Source organism: Bos indicus, chromosome 23 (genome assembly GCF_029378745.1).
Source record: "Bos indicus isolate NIAB-ARS_2022 breed Sahiwal x Tharparkar chromosome 23, NIAB-ARS_B.indTharparkar_mat_pri_1.0, whole genome shotgun sequence".
NCBI classification, from domain to species: Eukaryota; Metazoa; Chordata; class Mammalia; order Artiodactyla; family Bovidae; genus Bos; species Bos indicus.
In genome coordinates, this window is record NC_091782.1 from 29,803,038 (window position 1) to 29,817,297 (window position 14,260).

General features: G+C 47.6%; 2 protein-coding genes and 2 non-coding genes across 5 annotated transcripts; 3 read left to right on the top strand and 1 right to left on the bottom strand.

The window, feature by feature from the left end:
• Positions 1-911: 911 nt before the first annotated feature.
• On the top strand, positions 912-12,075 carry DDX39B (DExD-box helicase 39B). Of its 2 annotated transcripts, none has more exons than XM_019985731.2 (11): positions 912-1,076; positions 2,296-2,636; positions 3,836-3,963; positions 4,244-4,336; positions 6,393-6,576; positions 7,680-7,798; positions 10,036-10,167; positions 10,862-10,971; positions 11,073-11,217; positions 11,360-11,507; positions 11,857-12,075. In XM_019985731.2, the coding sequence occupies exons 2-11, from the start codon at positions 2,426-2,428 to the stop codon at positions 11,871-11,873; spliced, it is 1,287 nt and encodes a 428-aa protein (XP_019841290.1). In that variant the 5' UTR covers positions 912-1,076; positions 2,296-2,425; the 3' UTR covers positions 11,874-12,075. The 2 variants fall into 2 exon arrangements, with proteins under 2 accessions (XP_019841290.1, XP_019841291.1); XM_019985732.2 differs by lacking the exon at positions 912-1,076 and adding an exon at positions 1,351-1,788.
• LOC139179161 (small nucleolar RNA SNORD83) lies at positions 1,763-1,841 on the top strand. Its single transcript, XR_011563588.1, has one exon. It is a non-coding gene; the product is annotated as a small nucleolar RNA SNORD83 (small nucleolar RNA).
• LOC139179162 (small nucleolar RNA SNORD83) lies at positions 6,635-6,711 on the top strand. Its single transcript, XR_011563589.1, has one exon. It is a non-coding gene; the product is annotated as a small nucleolar RNA SNORD83 (small nucleolar RNA).
• A 13-nt stretch (positions 12,076-12,088) lies between the features above and the next one.
• On the bottom strand, positions 12,089-13,505 carry MCCD1 (mitochondrial coiled-coil domain 1). The gene is made up of 2 exons (XM_019985736.2): positions 13,314-13,505; positions 12,089-12,585 (listed from the first exon to the last, which is right to left on the bottom strand). Exons 1-2 carry the CDS (start codon positions 13,470-13,472, stop codon positions 12,256-12,258), a joined length of 489 nt encoding a protein of 162 aa, XP_019841295.2. The 5' UTR covers positions 13,473-13,505; the 3' UTR covers positions 12,089-12,255.
• Between the last annotated feature and the right edge of the window lie 755 nt (positions 13,506-14,260).

Here is a 14,260-nt window from a genome sequence, read left to right on the forward strand (position 1 = left end):
TGACTTCTGTAGCATATAAAAGCGAGAGGGGAGATATCAAATGTTTCATTCAGGAAAAATATCCAGGATGAACTATGGGAGGGGTTATTGGGTAAAGGGTTAAGCACATTCTGGTTGAAATTTTATAAAATGTTATGTAACACTCAGGTTTCCTTGGTGGCTCAGTAGGTAAAGAAGCAGCCCGCAATGCAGGAGACCTGAGTTCAACCCCAGGGTGGAGAAGATCCCCTGGAAGAGGGCATGGCAACCCACTCCAGTAGTCTTGCCTGGAGAATCCCATCGACAGAGGAGCCTGGTGGGCTACAGTCCATAGGTCGCAAGAGTCTGACACGACTTAGCGACTAACCCACCACCATGTAACCCTCATACCCTAGTATTTATCGTTAACACTTGGGGCAGAATCTAGACCCCCAGTCCTGCACGCAGTGGCTTCAGAACACCTTCCTGACTTACAGCCCAAGCCCACGGCCCTTAGGACATCAGATACATCAGCCAACCATTACTTTGGGTAAATGCCGCCCACCGGTTCCAAGGCTGGGGAAAAGGTAGGGGGTAGGATCCGCGACAACTACTCACTACCTACACCTGGGGCTGGCCGTTCCCTAACTCCAGCGCCAGCACCCCCAGGTCACCTTGACTACCGGGCCAAGGACCCCGTGGGAAATCGAAGTCCCGGCACCTTGGGTCCTCCTGCGCCCAGAGGAGGGGTGCCCAGAAAGAAGACCTGAGTGGCAAGAATCTAAATGAAGAGAGAGGCGCGGAAAAGAACTGGACAAGCGGGAAAAAGATAATAATGGGAAAAATTATAGTTTCCTTGATGCCTTTTGTTACTGGTAGTAGCGAAGGAGTAAGAAGTGGCTTAAAAATTTTTTTTTCACGCAGGCATTTTCTAAAGGCAACCCTGGAGCGCGCAGACCCACACAACCGTGGAAGGCCCGTCTTCCGGTTCTTTGCGCCTGCGCGCTCGCATCAGCGAAGGCGGGAGGCCGGGTGGAGGGAAAACCGGGAACCGGAAGTGAAGGCAGATTCCCTTCTTCGTCGCTGTTGCCGCCGCCATACGTCTTTGCCTTGCTCAGGTAAGCTTTGGCCTTCGGCACCATCCGCCTCCATCTGCGTTTCTCTGCGGCCATCCTGTCGCACGAGCTCCTGATAGCCCTTGTACAGGCCATGGTCTTGTTGCTGGAGTCTGATTGGGTCGTTAGTTGCATCGCTTGCATCTTTTTCGAGATGAAGAAACTTCGGGGGGGGGGAGGTAGGGAAGATAGGGGGGCCCAATCCAAGATGGTGGCCCCGGCGCCATTGTGTTTTCTTTGCTTCTCGCTCCTTCGGTGGGGCCCTTGATTACTCGAGGCCCCAGTGACATTGAGAGGCGGCGCTAGGCGTCCTCTGGTCCTGGCTATTTGCGGAGGGCGGGGTCTTCTCACTTTCGCGCTTATTTCTGGGTCCGCGGTACGCGGCGGGAATACGAAGAGGAGCCAGCTTCTAGGCCTACCTGGACGTTTCTCACCTCGATTTGCCCACCGTTATTTGGAGCATTTCCTAAATGTTTACGGCTGGTGTCATTGTGTGTTTTTCGGAAACGAGCCATAGCTGAGGAGTAACGCAACGGTGATGTGATTGATGGAGGAGTGGGTTTTTTCTCTTGGCCGAGCCATTCTCTAGCCTCCACCCTCCTCCACCACCATCACCGAAGGATTTTTTACGCGCGACTATGAGGTGTCTGAGGACTGGGAGACTGGCGTGTTGGGAGACGTGGATGGCAGCCACATGATGTTTCCATTTTGAAAAGTGAGCGCTTTGCGCAATGACGACCGTAAATCTATCACCCTTGACTGATGGCTGCTGTCGACACCTTGAGATTATAGGGAAAGCACAAGGTCTTTCATTGAGGATTTTTCATTTTGTCACTTAACATTCTCCAGTCTTGTAAATTGTTAGTAGTCTGTTTTTTATGTGTCTTTAATTTTTTATCCTCACTGCTGTCCCGGAGCAGGAATTTAGAAGCTGGCCTTGCCTTTCTAGCTTTCCGGTTTCTGCTTCTCCGATCCTATCCTTTTGGGAACTTACGTCCTAATCACCACTCCTGGGAAACACACTTTTCCCATTCTGTGTGTTATGTTTGTCTTTTGTTTCTTTGTCTTGTGTTTTTTTATTACTTGTTTTTCCCTTTGTTACTTTTGTTTCCAGGTACATGTGTCATAGTTTAGGGAAAGGAAGAGTGTGGGGATGGACAGGATAGATGGTGAAGGCTCTGCTCATGACTGATGTCTCCTCCCTGTTTTTTTTCCCTCCTAGCTCTTCTGTCAGAAACTAGTGTGTTTCTTTTCCTCTTCTGTTCCTCAAGCCCCCACTCTCCTCCTCTTCTCTTCCTTTATTCTACGCTAACCCATCCGGAGACCCTTCCCCTTCTCCTGCCGGCTCAGTTATGGCGGAGAACGATGTGGACAATGAGCTCTTGGATTATGAAGATGATGAGGTGGAGACGGCAGCTGGAGGAGATGGGGCTGAGGCCCCTGCCAAGAAGGATGTCAAGGGCTCCTATGTCTCCATCCACAGCTCTGGCTTTCGTGACTTCTTGCTCAAGCCAGAGTTGCTCCGGGCCATTGTTGACTGTGGCTTTGAGCATCCATCAGAAGGTAAATTTCCTGTTGGGCATAGAGTTCTCATTGGTGCTTTAAGGATACAAGAAAACAGATAATAGCCATGGTCCCTTACAGATTTGTGTATAGGGTAGATCAGGAAATAAGTACCAGAACCTATTTTAGCAGTAAAAGATGTTTATACAGGTTAGTCTTTGTTCATGATAAGTGCTAGTGATTTCAGAGCAGCTTAGAGTGGCTTTTCTCCTTGTCTTGTTTTAAATTTTGTCTCTTAATTGAAAATTTCCAAAGAGGAGCTGGTTGGACCCTTGGACCAAGTCAACTCTGGTCTCTGCAAACCTTTACGGGTGGTCTAAAGATAGCTGGCTTTTGGGTCAAGTACCAAGTTCTTCCCTGGTAGCTCAGACGGTAAAGCGTCTGCCTGCAATTCGGGAGACTGGGTTCAGTCTCTGAGTCGGGAAAACCCCCTGGAGAAGGAAATGGCAACCCACTCCAGTACTCTTGCCTGGAAAATCCCATGGGCAGAGGAGCCTGGCAGTCTACAGTCCATGGGGTGCAAAGAGTTGGACACGACTGAGAAACTTCACTTTAACCAAGTTCTTCATTTTGCCCAAGGTTGTAGAGTTGTGTCACCCAAAGCATGACAATCTGAGTAGGAGAAGTAGCCTGTGACAGGCACTCAAAAGTCATGGATTGTTACAGATTAAGGAGCACTGGGACAGAGGAGCACCTAAGATGACCGATTGGTAGATGCCCACAGGGTTGATGGCAGGACTTTGGGCCCTGGAGTTAGAAGAGGCTAATACTAGAAGGAACTGGGAAGGTCTTGATGTGGGAATCAATTTGATTGAGGGACTTCCCTGGTGGCTCAGACGGTAAAACGTCTGCCTACAGTGCAGGAGACCCCGGTTCGATCCCTGGGTCAGGAAGATCCTCTGGAGAAGGAAATGGCAACCCACTCCAGTATTCTTGCCTGGAAAATCCCATGGACGGAGGAGTGTGGTAGGCTACAGTCCATGGGGTCACAAAGAGTCGGACACGACTGAGCGACTTCACTTTCACTTTGATGGAGGGAGCAGAGAGAAAGGGGTATGGAAATTGACAAGAATTACTTAAGAATTGAGTGGTGAAAAAAAAAGAATTGAGTGGTGAGAAATGGGTTTGGCCTGGTGCAAAAATGTGGTGGAGTTCTCTGGAGATTGGAGTCTAATTTACCTTTTCTTTCCTACTTCTAGTCCAGCACGAGTGTATCCCTCAGGCCATCCTGGGAATGGACGTCCTATGCCAGGCTAAGTCAGGCATGGGAAAGACAGCGGTGTTTGTGCTGGCTACACTGCAACAATTGGAGCCAGTTACTGGACAGGTACACTTGCAGAGAGTGCTGGGCAAAGCATCTTGGCCAGTAGTGTTCAGGAAGGGTGTTGCCTCAGCTACATGATGCTTTGAGAGCTGTGAGTTCTTGCTGTTAAGATGACCTTTATTACGCTTGACTGAGAGCCCTGGGGAATATTCTGTAGTAATTATGGGGTTAATGATTTAGATCTGGAATTGTAGCCACTTGTGGTTTGCTGGGTATGCTTTTGTGACATCCCTGGTGAAGGGATATACTGTCTGTGTCTCCACCTACTGTCCTTCCCCCCCAGGTGTCTGTACTGGTGATGTGTCACACTCGGGAGTTGGCTTTTCAGATCAGCAAGGAGTATGAGCGCTTCTCCAAATACATGCCCAGCGTCAAGGTAAGCCAGGGTGAGAGGCTTGGGGGAATGAGGGTATGAGGAGTTGGAGGCACTGGGGACTTGCTAGATCAGTAGTCTTCACGTCCCACGGGTATTAAATACCTCTACACAATTAAACATGTAGGACATAGTAAGTTCCTGGAACTTAGGTGTGTAAGAGATTTATGTTCCCATACGAATTATACTTGTTAGAGGTGCCTGCTATATTGTATTGATATGTGTATACATTGTATCAGTATGTATACACACTGTGTCAGTATGGCTGTGCATTGTGTAGCTGCGATATTCAAGGTGTGGTTCCCAGATATTCAAGGTGTGGTTCCCAGACGTGTGGTTTCAGTGTCACTTGGGAGTGGCTGGAAATGTAGATAACATGGGTTCCACCCTAGACCTATCCAGTATGAACATGCATTCTAACAAGATTCTCAGGTAATTGGAGTTTGAGAAGCATATGTATATACTTGATGTATGTAATTTTTTATTCTCCTTGGGTGAAAAAATATAGTTTTGTTCAGATTAAATTTCCCCCTTAATTATTATATTTAGAACTAGGAATATTTGAGTAGTAGTCCTAAACTAAAAATAATTTGTTTAAAATAGTAATAGTAGTACTTGCGCTTGGTAAAATGTGTAGTTAATCCGAAAGATCTTATGATGAATTTGTCTTCTCCTGTCTAATCATACTTCACAGAGTACCACTTGTTAACTTTTTTTTTTTTTTTAACTTCTGATGTTCTGTGAAACCAAGTATTAGACACTATTTTCTCAATTTGTCTACTTAAAAGCCATTTTGACTTTTCATGTAAGACTGTTTAGCTTGTTTACATGGTTCTTTTTCCCAGAACTTGGGGAAACTATTTAATTTTCTAAATACAGTCAAAGCTCTATGTGTGTGTGTAAAGTATATCTGTGTTCTTACATTGTCAGTTTTGTTAGCATTTACTTTCTGTCCTTTTAGCAAGTAGACTTTCCATAACTTTCCATTGTTATGACTATGAAAACACTTGTTGAGCTCAGTAGAGAGCTAGGATGTAGTTCCACCTCTGTAGGTTTAATTCTTCACCTTGTGGACTCAAAAGAGGATGTTTTTGGTGTCAAAATCAAATATAAATTTGATGAGAGAGTCTGTCCATTTGCTCAATATTATGTTTCAGTGATTTGATAAAGAGATTGAGCTAGTTCTGCAAAATGTCCTACCTCTGGATTTGTCTGGTTACTTTCCTGTGGTGGTGTTTTAACTTGTTTTTCGCTCTCAGTGTTTCCTGTAAACTGAATTTTTTCTTTTTTTTTTCTTTTTTTTGCTGTGGCACCTAGCATATGGGATCTGAGTTCCCCCACCAGGGATCAAACCCATGCCCCCTGCATTGAAAGTAGACTGCCAGGGAAGTCCCTAAACTGAAAGTTATGTTTGAAAGCTTAAATGGTTCAAGTTAAAGATTTTTGGCAAGAATTCTTCACAGATGATGCTGTGTATCTCCTGTTTTGTTGCAAACCACTTGTCCCACAATTAATGGTTTTAGATTTACTCTAGACTTAGGGTTATGATAGTCTGAATCCCTTGATTGGTCTCCCCCTTTGAAACTAAAAAAGCAGTTTCTGATGCTGTATTAAAGGCTCAACAGCCATTTCCCTAATAGTTTTAAGGTGCAGTAATATGTGTAGCCTAAACAGGGTTTATTCAAAGGAATTTAAAAATCTAGGGTCAGTTAGGAACACTTGATACCCGTGAGCTTTTTTTTGGTACTTGACACTGTTAATTTCTTGCCATCCTCCTTTTTACAGGGAAGTCTGGCTTTGGAGTTGGAGAAGGAAAATTGTTAGATTAAGTCAGAAGAACTAAATGCTAGTTCTCAGAGCATGTAGTTTAGGACAGGTCACTTTTGTTTCTTAGCTTCAATGTTTGGGGGATATGATACTTTTAGATTAGGTGATCTCATGTTCCATTTAGCTCTGAAATGTTCTGAGAATTGGTTTAGAGCAAATTGAAAGGATGGGAACCTTGGGAAGGTTGACCCTTTCCTTCCTTGTGAAATACTGTTCTCTTCTGGGTTGGCAGGTTGCAGTGTTTTTTGGTGGTCTGTCTATCAAGAAGGATGAAGAGGTGCTGAAGAAGAACTGCCCGCATATCGTCGTGGGGACCCCTGGCCGCATCCTAGCTCTGGCTCGAAATAAGAGCCTCAACCTCAAACACATTAAACACTTTATCTTGGATGAATGCGATAAGATGCTTGAACAGCTCGGTAAGTTGTCCCAGTTGGGCTGGGGCTGGTCTAGTGATCTGGGAAGTTGCCTTTTGGAGCCAAATGATGCTTATTTGATACTGGAGCACTTTAGTGCCAGGACGACTCTTAATCTATCACCCATGACTGATGGCTCTGGCTTCCCTGGTCAGTCTCTGTTAGGCTTGTTAAGCTTCCTTGGTGATCAAGGAGAAGGGTATCATGTTCTTCCTTTTTGTGGTAGATGTTTATCTTTGAGAGGAGGGACCTAGCTAATCTTGGATGTTAGTCACACCACCATTGTGTCCTTTGTAAATCTCTGTAGTGGGTGTCATAGGGAAGAAAATGGAACTGGAAAAAGAGACAGTCTACTCGTTTGGCATCCTCAACTCAGATTATATCATCAGATTATAGCTGAATAAATGTTTCAACTTAAGTTCTGGAATGAATGTGGAGAGTGTGTGTGGGAGTCTGTGTGGTGTGGTGTTCCAGTGTGCCAAGTGCTGTGAAGAAAGGAAGATGTTTTATGAGAACGCAAATTTGGTGAATGAGACTAGGGATGGGCATATACCCAGGGATAAGTCATTCCAAATGATCTTTGGCTATTCTAGATGGCGAGCTATAAAGTGGGCTCCAAGTAGAGATGTCATATTTGCCTGACTGGATAGGACAGTGTGATCCAGAGGAAGCGTGGAATGGACTCTGACAGCTGGAATGTAATAGGTGCGCGATATTGGTAGACAGTTGGAGCTTGGGGAGAGAGGAGTAGGGAGAAGGGCTTTGTAAGGACTTAATCTTTGTGAGCCTTTGCAGTGGGCTTTATCCCCATTTTCTAGTTGTGGGCTTTGGGGTCTCATCTAATTTCTTGTGTGGTTAAAATACACGGCTGGAACCTGGGCCATAGACACTGTTCTTCCCGCTGTATTATAACCCTGGACATGATTACATGGCGGTTGGAGATAATAGAGTAGAGAGAGACCTGAGGCAAATCTTAACCCTGACCCGCAACTCTCGGCTCACCCACTTCCAGCAGTCCTTACCTCATTGATAAGCCTGTCTCTGATCTTCATTTATGATAATATGTCTCTTTTCTACTATAATTTTTTTTTTTCTTTTTCCTGTAGACATGCGTCGGGATGTCCAGGAAATTTTTCGCATGACCCCCCATGAGAAGCAGGTCATGATGTTCAGTGCTACCTTGAGCAAAGAGATTCGTCCAGTCTGCCGCAAGTTCATGCAAGACGTAAATACCCTTCTACCTTCTCTCCCTCCACTCCCCGCCCGCTGCCTTCTCCCCCTCCGCGCCCTCTTCCTCCAGACTCCCTTGTCCTTCAAGCGCCAAGAAGGGGGCACGTGCCCATTTGAAAGTGATGACTCCTTGAAGAGACACACAGAGGCAGAGACAGTTAGTGTTAGGGTCTGCGCGGCGCCAGGGAAACTCCGGAAGACTTGGTCGGGTTAACGTGAGAGCGGGTAGTGTTCGACTTTTTTTTTCATCACAGCATTTTTTGAACCTCTTCTCCCTTTTGGGGGAGGGCAGGATTTTCTGCCCTACCACCCACCCATCGTCTTCTACATACCCCCTACAGCCACGCACCCTCAAGGTGGCATCGAGCATACAGCCGGAGCCTTCTGCTCCCCAAACTCATAACCTCCCGGTGGCAGGAGAGCAAGAGAGGGACAGACAGATGGCAGGGCATGTCCAAAAGAAGAGCAAACAGCACACATGAATCCGCTCCCTCCCCACCTCCAGGGGTGGGGGCCTTTGGCACCTCAATCCCCGAGTCCATACTCCTTCCTACCCGTACCTCCTCGCACCCGTCGGAACCTCGGTTGATGTGAACCAGCAGCGGAGAAGCACCGTGGCGCGGCGGGGGAAATGCGGACGCACTCGGCGGTGGATGGCGGCAGCGGAGGCCGCGGGGAACCTGACCAGGAAGCTGAGGACCAAACCAGCCTCTTTTTCTGTTCCCGGTTTTTTTCCTGAACCCAAGGCGTGCCGTGCTCCCTGTTTCTTTCCATTTGTGTTGGTGGGGAGGGGTGTTCTGAGTAGGGTGGTAGATTTTTTTTTCTTCTTTTTAACTCTTAATATTCAGAGGGATATGGAAGAAGTAAAGTGAGGAGCTCCACTTGGGTGTTACCAGGTGGTGGTAGGGTCTGGGCTAGGCAGGCCCTTGTGTAAGCAGTGGAGTGTGTTCTTTCCCTCCCTCCCTGCTGTGCTCCTTCCCGTGGACCATAACTCTTACCTTTAGCTGTATTTGGGGTTCAAGTTAGATTGGAAGGAAGCCATGGAACTTCTCTTTGGAAATCCTTCCTTTGCTAGTCTGCATTCTGAAGTTCAGCTTCTGGTTTTCTCCTATGACACACTTATCCTTTCCCCAAATCTTGTACCCTGGGGTTTTATGTTAACCATGGCTTCCTGGTGACTCAGATGGTAAAGAATCCACCTGCAATGCGGGAGACCAGGGTTGGGAAAATCCCCTGAAGAAGGGAAAAGTTACCCACTCCAGTATTCTTGCCTGGAGAATCCCCATGGACAGAGGAGCTTAGTGGACTTCAGTCCATGGTGTCACAAAGAGTCGGACATGACTGAGTGACTAAGCACAGCACACAAAGGGAAATTGGGCTTTAGAGTTGACTCTTGTGCCAATTACCACTTTTTTTTTTTTTTTGTAAATGCTATCTACCTTCCCTTCAAGGGCTGTGTGTGTGTGTTTTGTTTTTAAAGATGACTGAGTAACTCTGCTGCTCTGAATTTGCTTCTTAGCACCACTCATTGTACCTTCCTCGTAACACTGTAGATGGTTTGATTTTTCGTTCAGAGACCAATCTCATCTAAAACTATTTCCTTGTGGTCCGAGGGCAAGTTGCTACTCATCTTGAGTAATCTTTGCCTCTCTTTTCATGGCATTTTGACCTTAAGTCCATTGAAGCATTCTGATCTTCCACCTTCCTAATGGGGATATGGGAAGACATCTACCTTCCTTATGGAGATATGATTCTCCTAGTTGAGAGAATATGCGAATGGAGCTCTCCCGCATATTAAACCAGCTCTAATGGATTTATTCTGACCTCGAGTCACTGTTGCCATGATTTCCCAGGTGTTTGCTTCATGTTCTCGCTTTGAGAACCACTTCCCTTTGTTTTTTTTCCTCCACCACCTCCGTATGAGGTAATGGCACCTTGCCATTGGATGGTTGGACTCTGCCCTTTCCTCCGTGCAGAGTTCCTTTCCTATAACTATTTTCAGTTGGGAAATCTTAAAACTCAACTGATAGGAAGGAAATCAGATCTAATGTCCAAAAGACCACATTAAAATGTGGGTATTTTTGGGGGTGGGGCTGGGTTTTCAATCTTCTCTCTTCTCCCCATCCCCCCATGGGGTGTATTGGAGATCAACTTCCTCCACCCCCCCAGGTTTAACCCCCCCACTCTGCCCTCCTCCCGTTCCCCACCCCTTCCCTCCCCCCTCCCCCCCAGCCAATGGAGATCTTCGTGGATGATGAGACGAAGCTGACGCTGCATGGATTGCAGCAGTACTACGTGAAACTGAAGGACAACGAGAAGAACCGGAAGCTCTTTGACCTTCTGGATGTCCTTGAATTCAACCAGGTCAGTTGTCCAAGGTCCAGTAGGGAGAATGAGTACATCTCCAACTGTTGGCAGAAACCTTTTTATTGAGGAAGCCATGGATGCCATATGAAAGAATGGTGGAAAAATTCTTGTAAATGAGAGAAAGACTTTTAGGGGCTAAACGTGAGCACGATGGGAATTGCTTTTCTGTTCCATGCCTGACACAAAATAAACCTCAAATTACAAAATCCTTGAGTCTTAAAGTTGGTGAGAGTCCCACAATAATTAGGCATGTTAGGTCTTAAACTGTGTGTTTTGCACTGCTCACCTGGGGAGAAGTGTTTCATTACTTAACCTCTTGTGTGATTTGCACTAAGAATCATTTTCTATAAGCTCTTACTATGTTTGATGTTTTGGTGAGTGGGAATAATGGTCATGTCTTTCCAGACTTAGGTCAGATTTTTACCATTCTCATGTGGTGGCTTCATTCTTGTCTCCTAATTTATCTGGTAGTTGGTTACTGTTTTCCATATCCTCTGCAGCGTGTTTGTCTCCTCAGGAAAAGTCAGAGCCAAGCAGGAAAGACTTAGTATTTAGAGCAGAAGAGGAAGTATGTGATGGGGACTAAGGAGTTTTTTAGAAATTACTGAGAACTCCTGCTCGTAATCTTTCTCACACACACCCTCATGGACACACATCCCTCCAATCTCATACACACCACGCACGCACACAGGTGGTGATATTTGTGAAGTCTGTGCAGCGTTGCATTGCCCTGGCCCAGCTCCTGGTGGAGCAGAACTTCCCAGCCATTGCTATCCACCGTGGGATGCCCCAGGAGGAGAGGTGAGTCAGAGACGGGCAAGATGTTTTGTGTCCTTGCGAGCAAAAGGGACCCTTGAGAGAAGAAAATCTCAACACTCTTTCTGATTTCCTTTCTCATAAAGGCTTTCTCGGTATCAGCAGTTTAAAGATTTTCAACGACGGATTCTTGTGGCTACCAACCTGTTTGGCCGAGGCATGGACATCGAGCGGGTGAACATTGCCTTTAACTACGACATGCCTGAGGATTCAGATACCTACCTGCATCGGGTAAGCCCCACACCTGGAAGATAGGCCAGTGTCCTCTCCCACCCCTTGGGTTTCTCTATCTTTCATATCTTGCGTTTCTTCCCTCCCTTTGTGTGTCTTCCTTCTGTGGGGCCTGCTGGTCCTATCACATGTCTCTTTCCAGGTGGCCAGAGCAGGCCGGTTTGGCACCAAGGGCTTGGCCATCACATTTGTGTCAGATGAGAATGATGCCAAGATCCTCAATGATGTGCAGGATCGCTTTGAAGTCAATATAAGTGAGCTGCCTGACGAGATAGACATCTCCTCCTACAGTGAGTAATGATCTCATGAAGCTGCTTCCCCTAGTCCTTTAGATTCTCTTCATTTGCTTAGTGGGTTTTTTCTTAAAGCCCCTGGTGCATGGTGGCCACTTGACAAGTTTGACATCCATATTTCTGCTGCCCCCACCTTGATGCTCTATTGGGATGTTTAGTTGACCTGTGTATGGGGGTCTCTTCTCATCAAATTATTTCTCTTTCTCTACCCCCAGACCTATCCTCTGACCTGCATACCACACAAACATCTGGATGTGTTGGGAGAGGGGTGTTTGTGCCGACTTTGATTTTTTTTTTTTTTAAATTTTTCCCATGCTCTAGTCTAACTGCTGTATTTTCTTTTCAGTTGAACAGACACGGTAGAGGACTCACCCACCCGTTCTGGAATGTGACAGTTCTCTTCAGGAGACCGCACCAGGCGTGGGGGTGAAGGAGACACTACTGCTACCGACCCCGGGCGCCCCAGTCCCCTGCCCCATGACTTTCCTGGCATCACCACCACTCCTGAACCCCATTTCCCCGATTTGTCGGAAATTTTTTTTTTTTAACAAAACTAAAAAACTCATGCGTCTGTGGTGTCTATAAGCATTCCATCCCTTTATTGGATTTGGGGTGAGGTGGTTCTGGGGCATAATCCAGAGTAAATTCCTGTGGGCACTGTGTGCCCTGCTGGGGGCTGAGGTCAGCGGGAGGTGTTGAATTGGGATGTGAGTGAAAAGACTGCGGAGGCCATGACTTCTCATGACTATCCAATTTTTAGCCCTTTTGTGGCAGTTTCTTCTGTTTTCTTAGGGCCTGGGAGAGGCTGGGATGTTGCTGATCCAAGGGTTGGGGAGGGTGGTGTGCAGTTTTCAGGGCTGGACGGTGAAGGGGCCACTGATGGAAAGCTTAGGTGACTTCTCCCAGGCTCTCTGTGTCTCCTCATCTGTTCCTTTAGCTTCTGTGTCTTGAGCACCAGGGCCTGGGCTTCCCAGGCCCCTTCTTGCCCTTCCACCAGGGCCTGGTACAGCTCCAGCTGCTGCTCCAGCAGCTCCTCCGCCTGGGCCAGCTCAGCTGTGGGGCGGGGCTGGCGCTCCTGGGAGAGCAGAGCATTAGGGAGAGGTCATCGGCCAGGGCTGAGGGCTGAGGCTCACTGGAAGTCAGGAATTCTACCTCTGCCCCATTAATTTGAGGTCATCTTACTGCAAAGCTAAAGCAGTTTCCTGTCTTGGGCATAGTCCTGGAGTGGGGTGTGGGGTGGTAGTAGTTAGAGATCACAGCCCAGGTGCTGTAACTGGACTTGAAGGTGCATTTGGGAAGGGGAGAACTGGCTGTCCCAACCCTCCTGAGAAATAATTAACTGTTAGATAAGGGGAAGTTATTCTGTTCAAGGGCTTTGTGAACTGCAAGGAGGGTAGGGTGCAGATAGAGGGTGTCTTGTCTCGGGTGGGGACAAGGAGGGTGCTTTAAGGAACTGAGGGTTGGGACTAGCCCACAAGCATGGGGTGGGGGTGGGGGGGCATGTGCTGTGCTGTGGTTAGTCGCTCAGTCATCTAGGACTCTGCGACCCCATGAACTGTAGCCCTCCAGGCTCTTCTGTCCATGGGGATTATCCAGGCAAGAATACTGGAGTGGGTTGCCATGCCCTCCAGGAGATCTTCCCAACCCAGCCATCCAACCCAGGTCTCCTGCAGTGCAGCTGGATTCTTTATCATCTCAGCCACCAGGTCTCCTTTCAGCTGACATGTGGTGATATGGAGGGGATTCTCTGCCCCCCAGTACAAATTTGCCCTCATGCCCTCCACCTTCCTTGGTGCCACTTACCCTGGAAGGTGACATCTTCCTATTGCGTGTGGAGCTCGTCTCTGCTGTGCTTCTGGGACCCTGGGAGCAGCACCTCCAGGAGCCCTGGAGTATGGGGGCCCAGGATGGCAGGAGGAGGTGACGGCAGCATTGGGAGAGCCAGGCCAGAGGGAGGCCCATGGCGGGTGAGGCAGGAAGCTGTCTGAGCCACCCCACAGCCACCAGGAACTGGCTCCCTCTGGGCTGTGGCCTCGCTTCAATGCCTGGCCCTGCCCCTGCCCTGCTCTGTTGCACCCACCCGCCTCCCAGCCTGGCCCCAGAGTCCAGGAACTCAGTTCCCTAGTGTGAAATTGTTCCTGCCAGGCAAAATTTCCTTCAGAACTCTGGTCCCCAGCCTACCATGTCTTGTGTCAGTAATTCTTAGCACTGTGTTTCTTACTCATTCCTCTCAGTTCTGCAAGGGAGAATGAATTACATTACAGGTTGGCAGATGAGGAAATGCTCAGAACTTCATTCAGCACTCACTTATTCAAGTATGGGCTGGGACCTGCTCTGGGTCATATGTGCTCAAGGCTCCACAGCCTGCTGGAAAAGCCTAGGCCTGCCAGACTTGAAAGCTCACCCTTGACCTGGCTCAAGTATTGATTTTCACTTTATTTCCCTTTCCTCTTCTTGCCGGTGACCTTTCTCTTGTCCCTGTTGTACATTGTTGGGGTTTGCCTCTTCTGTTAAGTTGGCACCATACACAGGTACTGGTTTCAAGCTTGGTTGAACTGGTGAGCCCTCCCATCAAATATGCACTAGAACAAAAGCCTTGTCCACTCACTGAGGCTTGTGTATAAATACTGGACTTCCTGCAGTGTGTCCTGAAATGTCCTGTTGTGGCTAGAGGGCACAGTCATACCCCTGGCTCACAGAGTGGATGGTTCCAGCTTTGATCTAGGAAAAAGTAGGTCCTCAGAAAAACA

Excerpts from the sequence above, each read along its gene's own strand:
- DDX39B (XM_019985731.2), top strand. The coding sequence starts at position 2,426 with ATGGCGGAGAACGATGTGGACAATGAGCTCTTGGATTATGAAGATGAT. Across the intron at positions 3,964-4,243 it reads TGGAGCCAGTTACTGGACAG|GTGTCTGTACTGGTGATGTG; the intron begins GTACACTTGCAG and ends CTTCCCCCCCAG. Across the intron at positions 6,577-7,679 it reads TAAGATGCTTGAACAGCTCG|ACATGCGTCGGGATGTCCAG; the intron begins GTAAGTTGTCCC and ends TTTTTCCTGTAG.
- MCCD1 (XM_019985736.2), bottom strand. The coding sequence starts at position 13,472 with ATGGGCCTCCCTCTGGCCTGGCTCTCCCAATGCTGCCGTCACCTCCTC. Across the intron at positions 12,586-13,313 it reads GGAAGATGTCACCTTCCAGG|GAGCGCCAGCCCCGCCCCAC; the intron begins GTAAGTGGCACC and ends CTGCTCTCCCAG.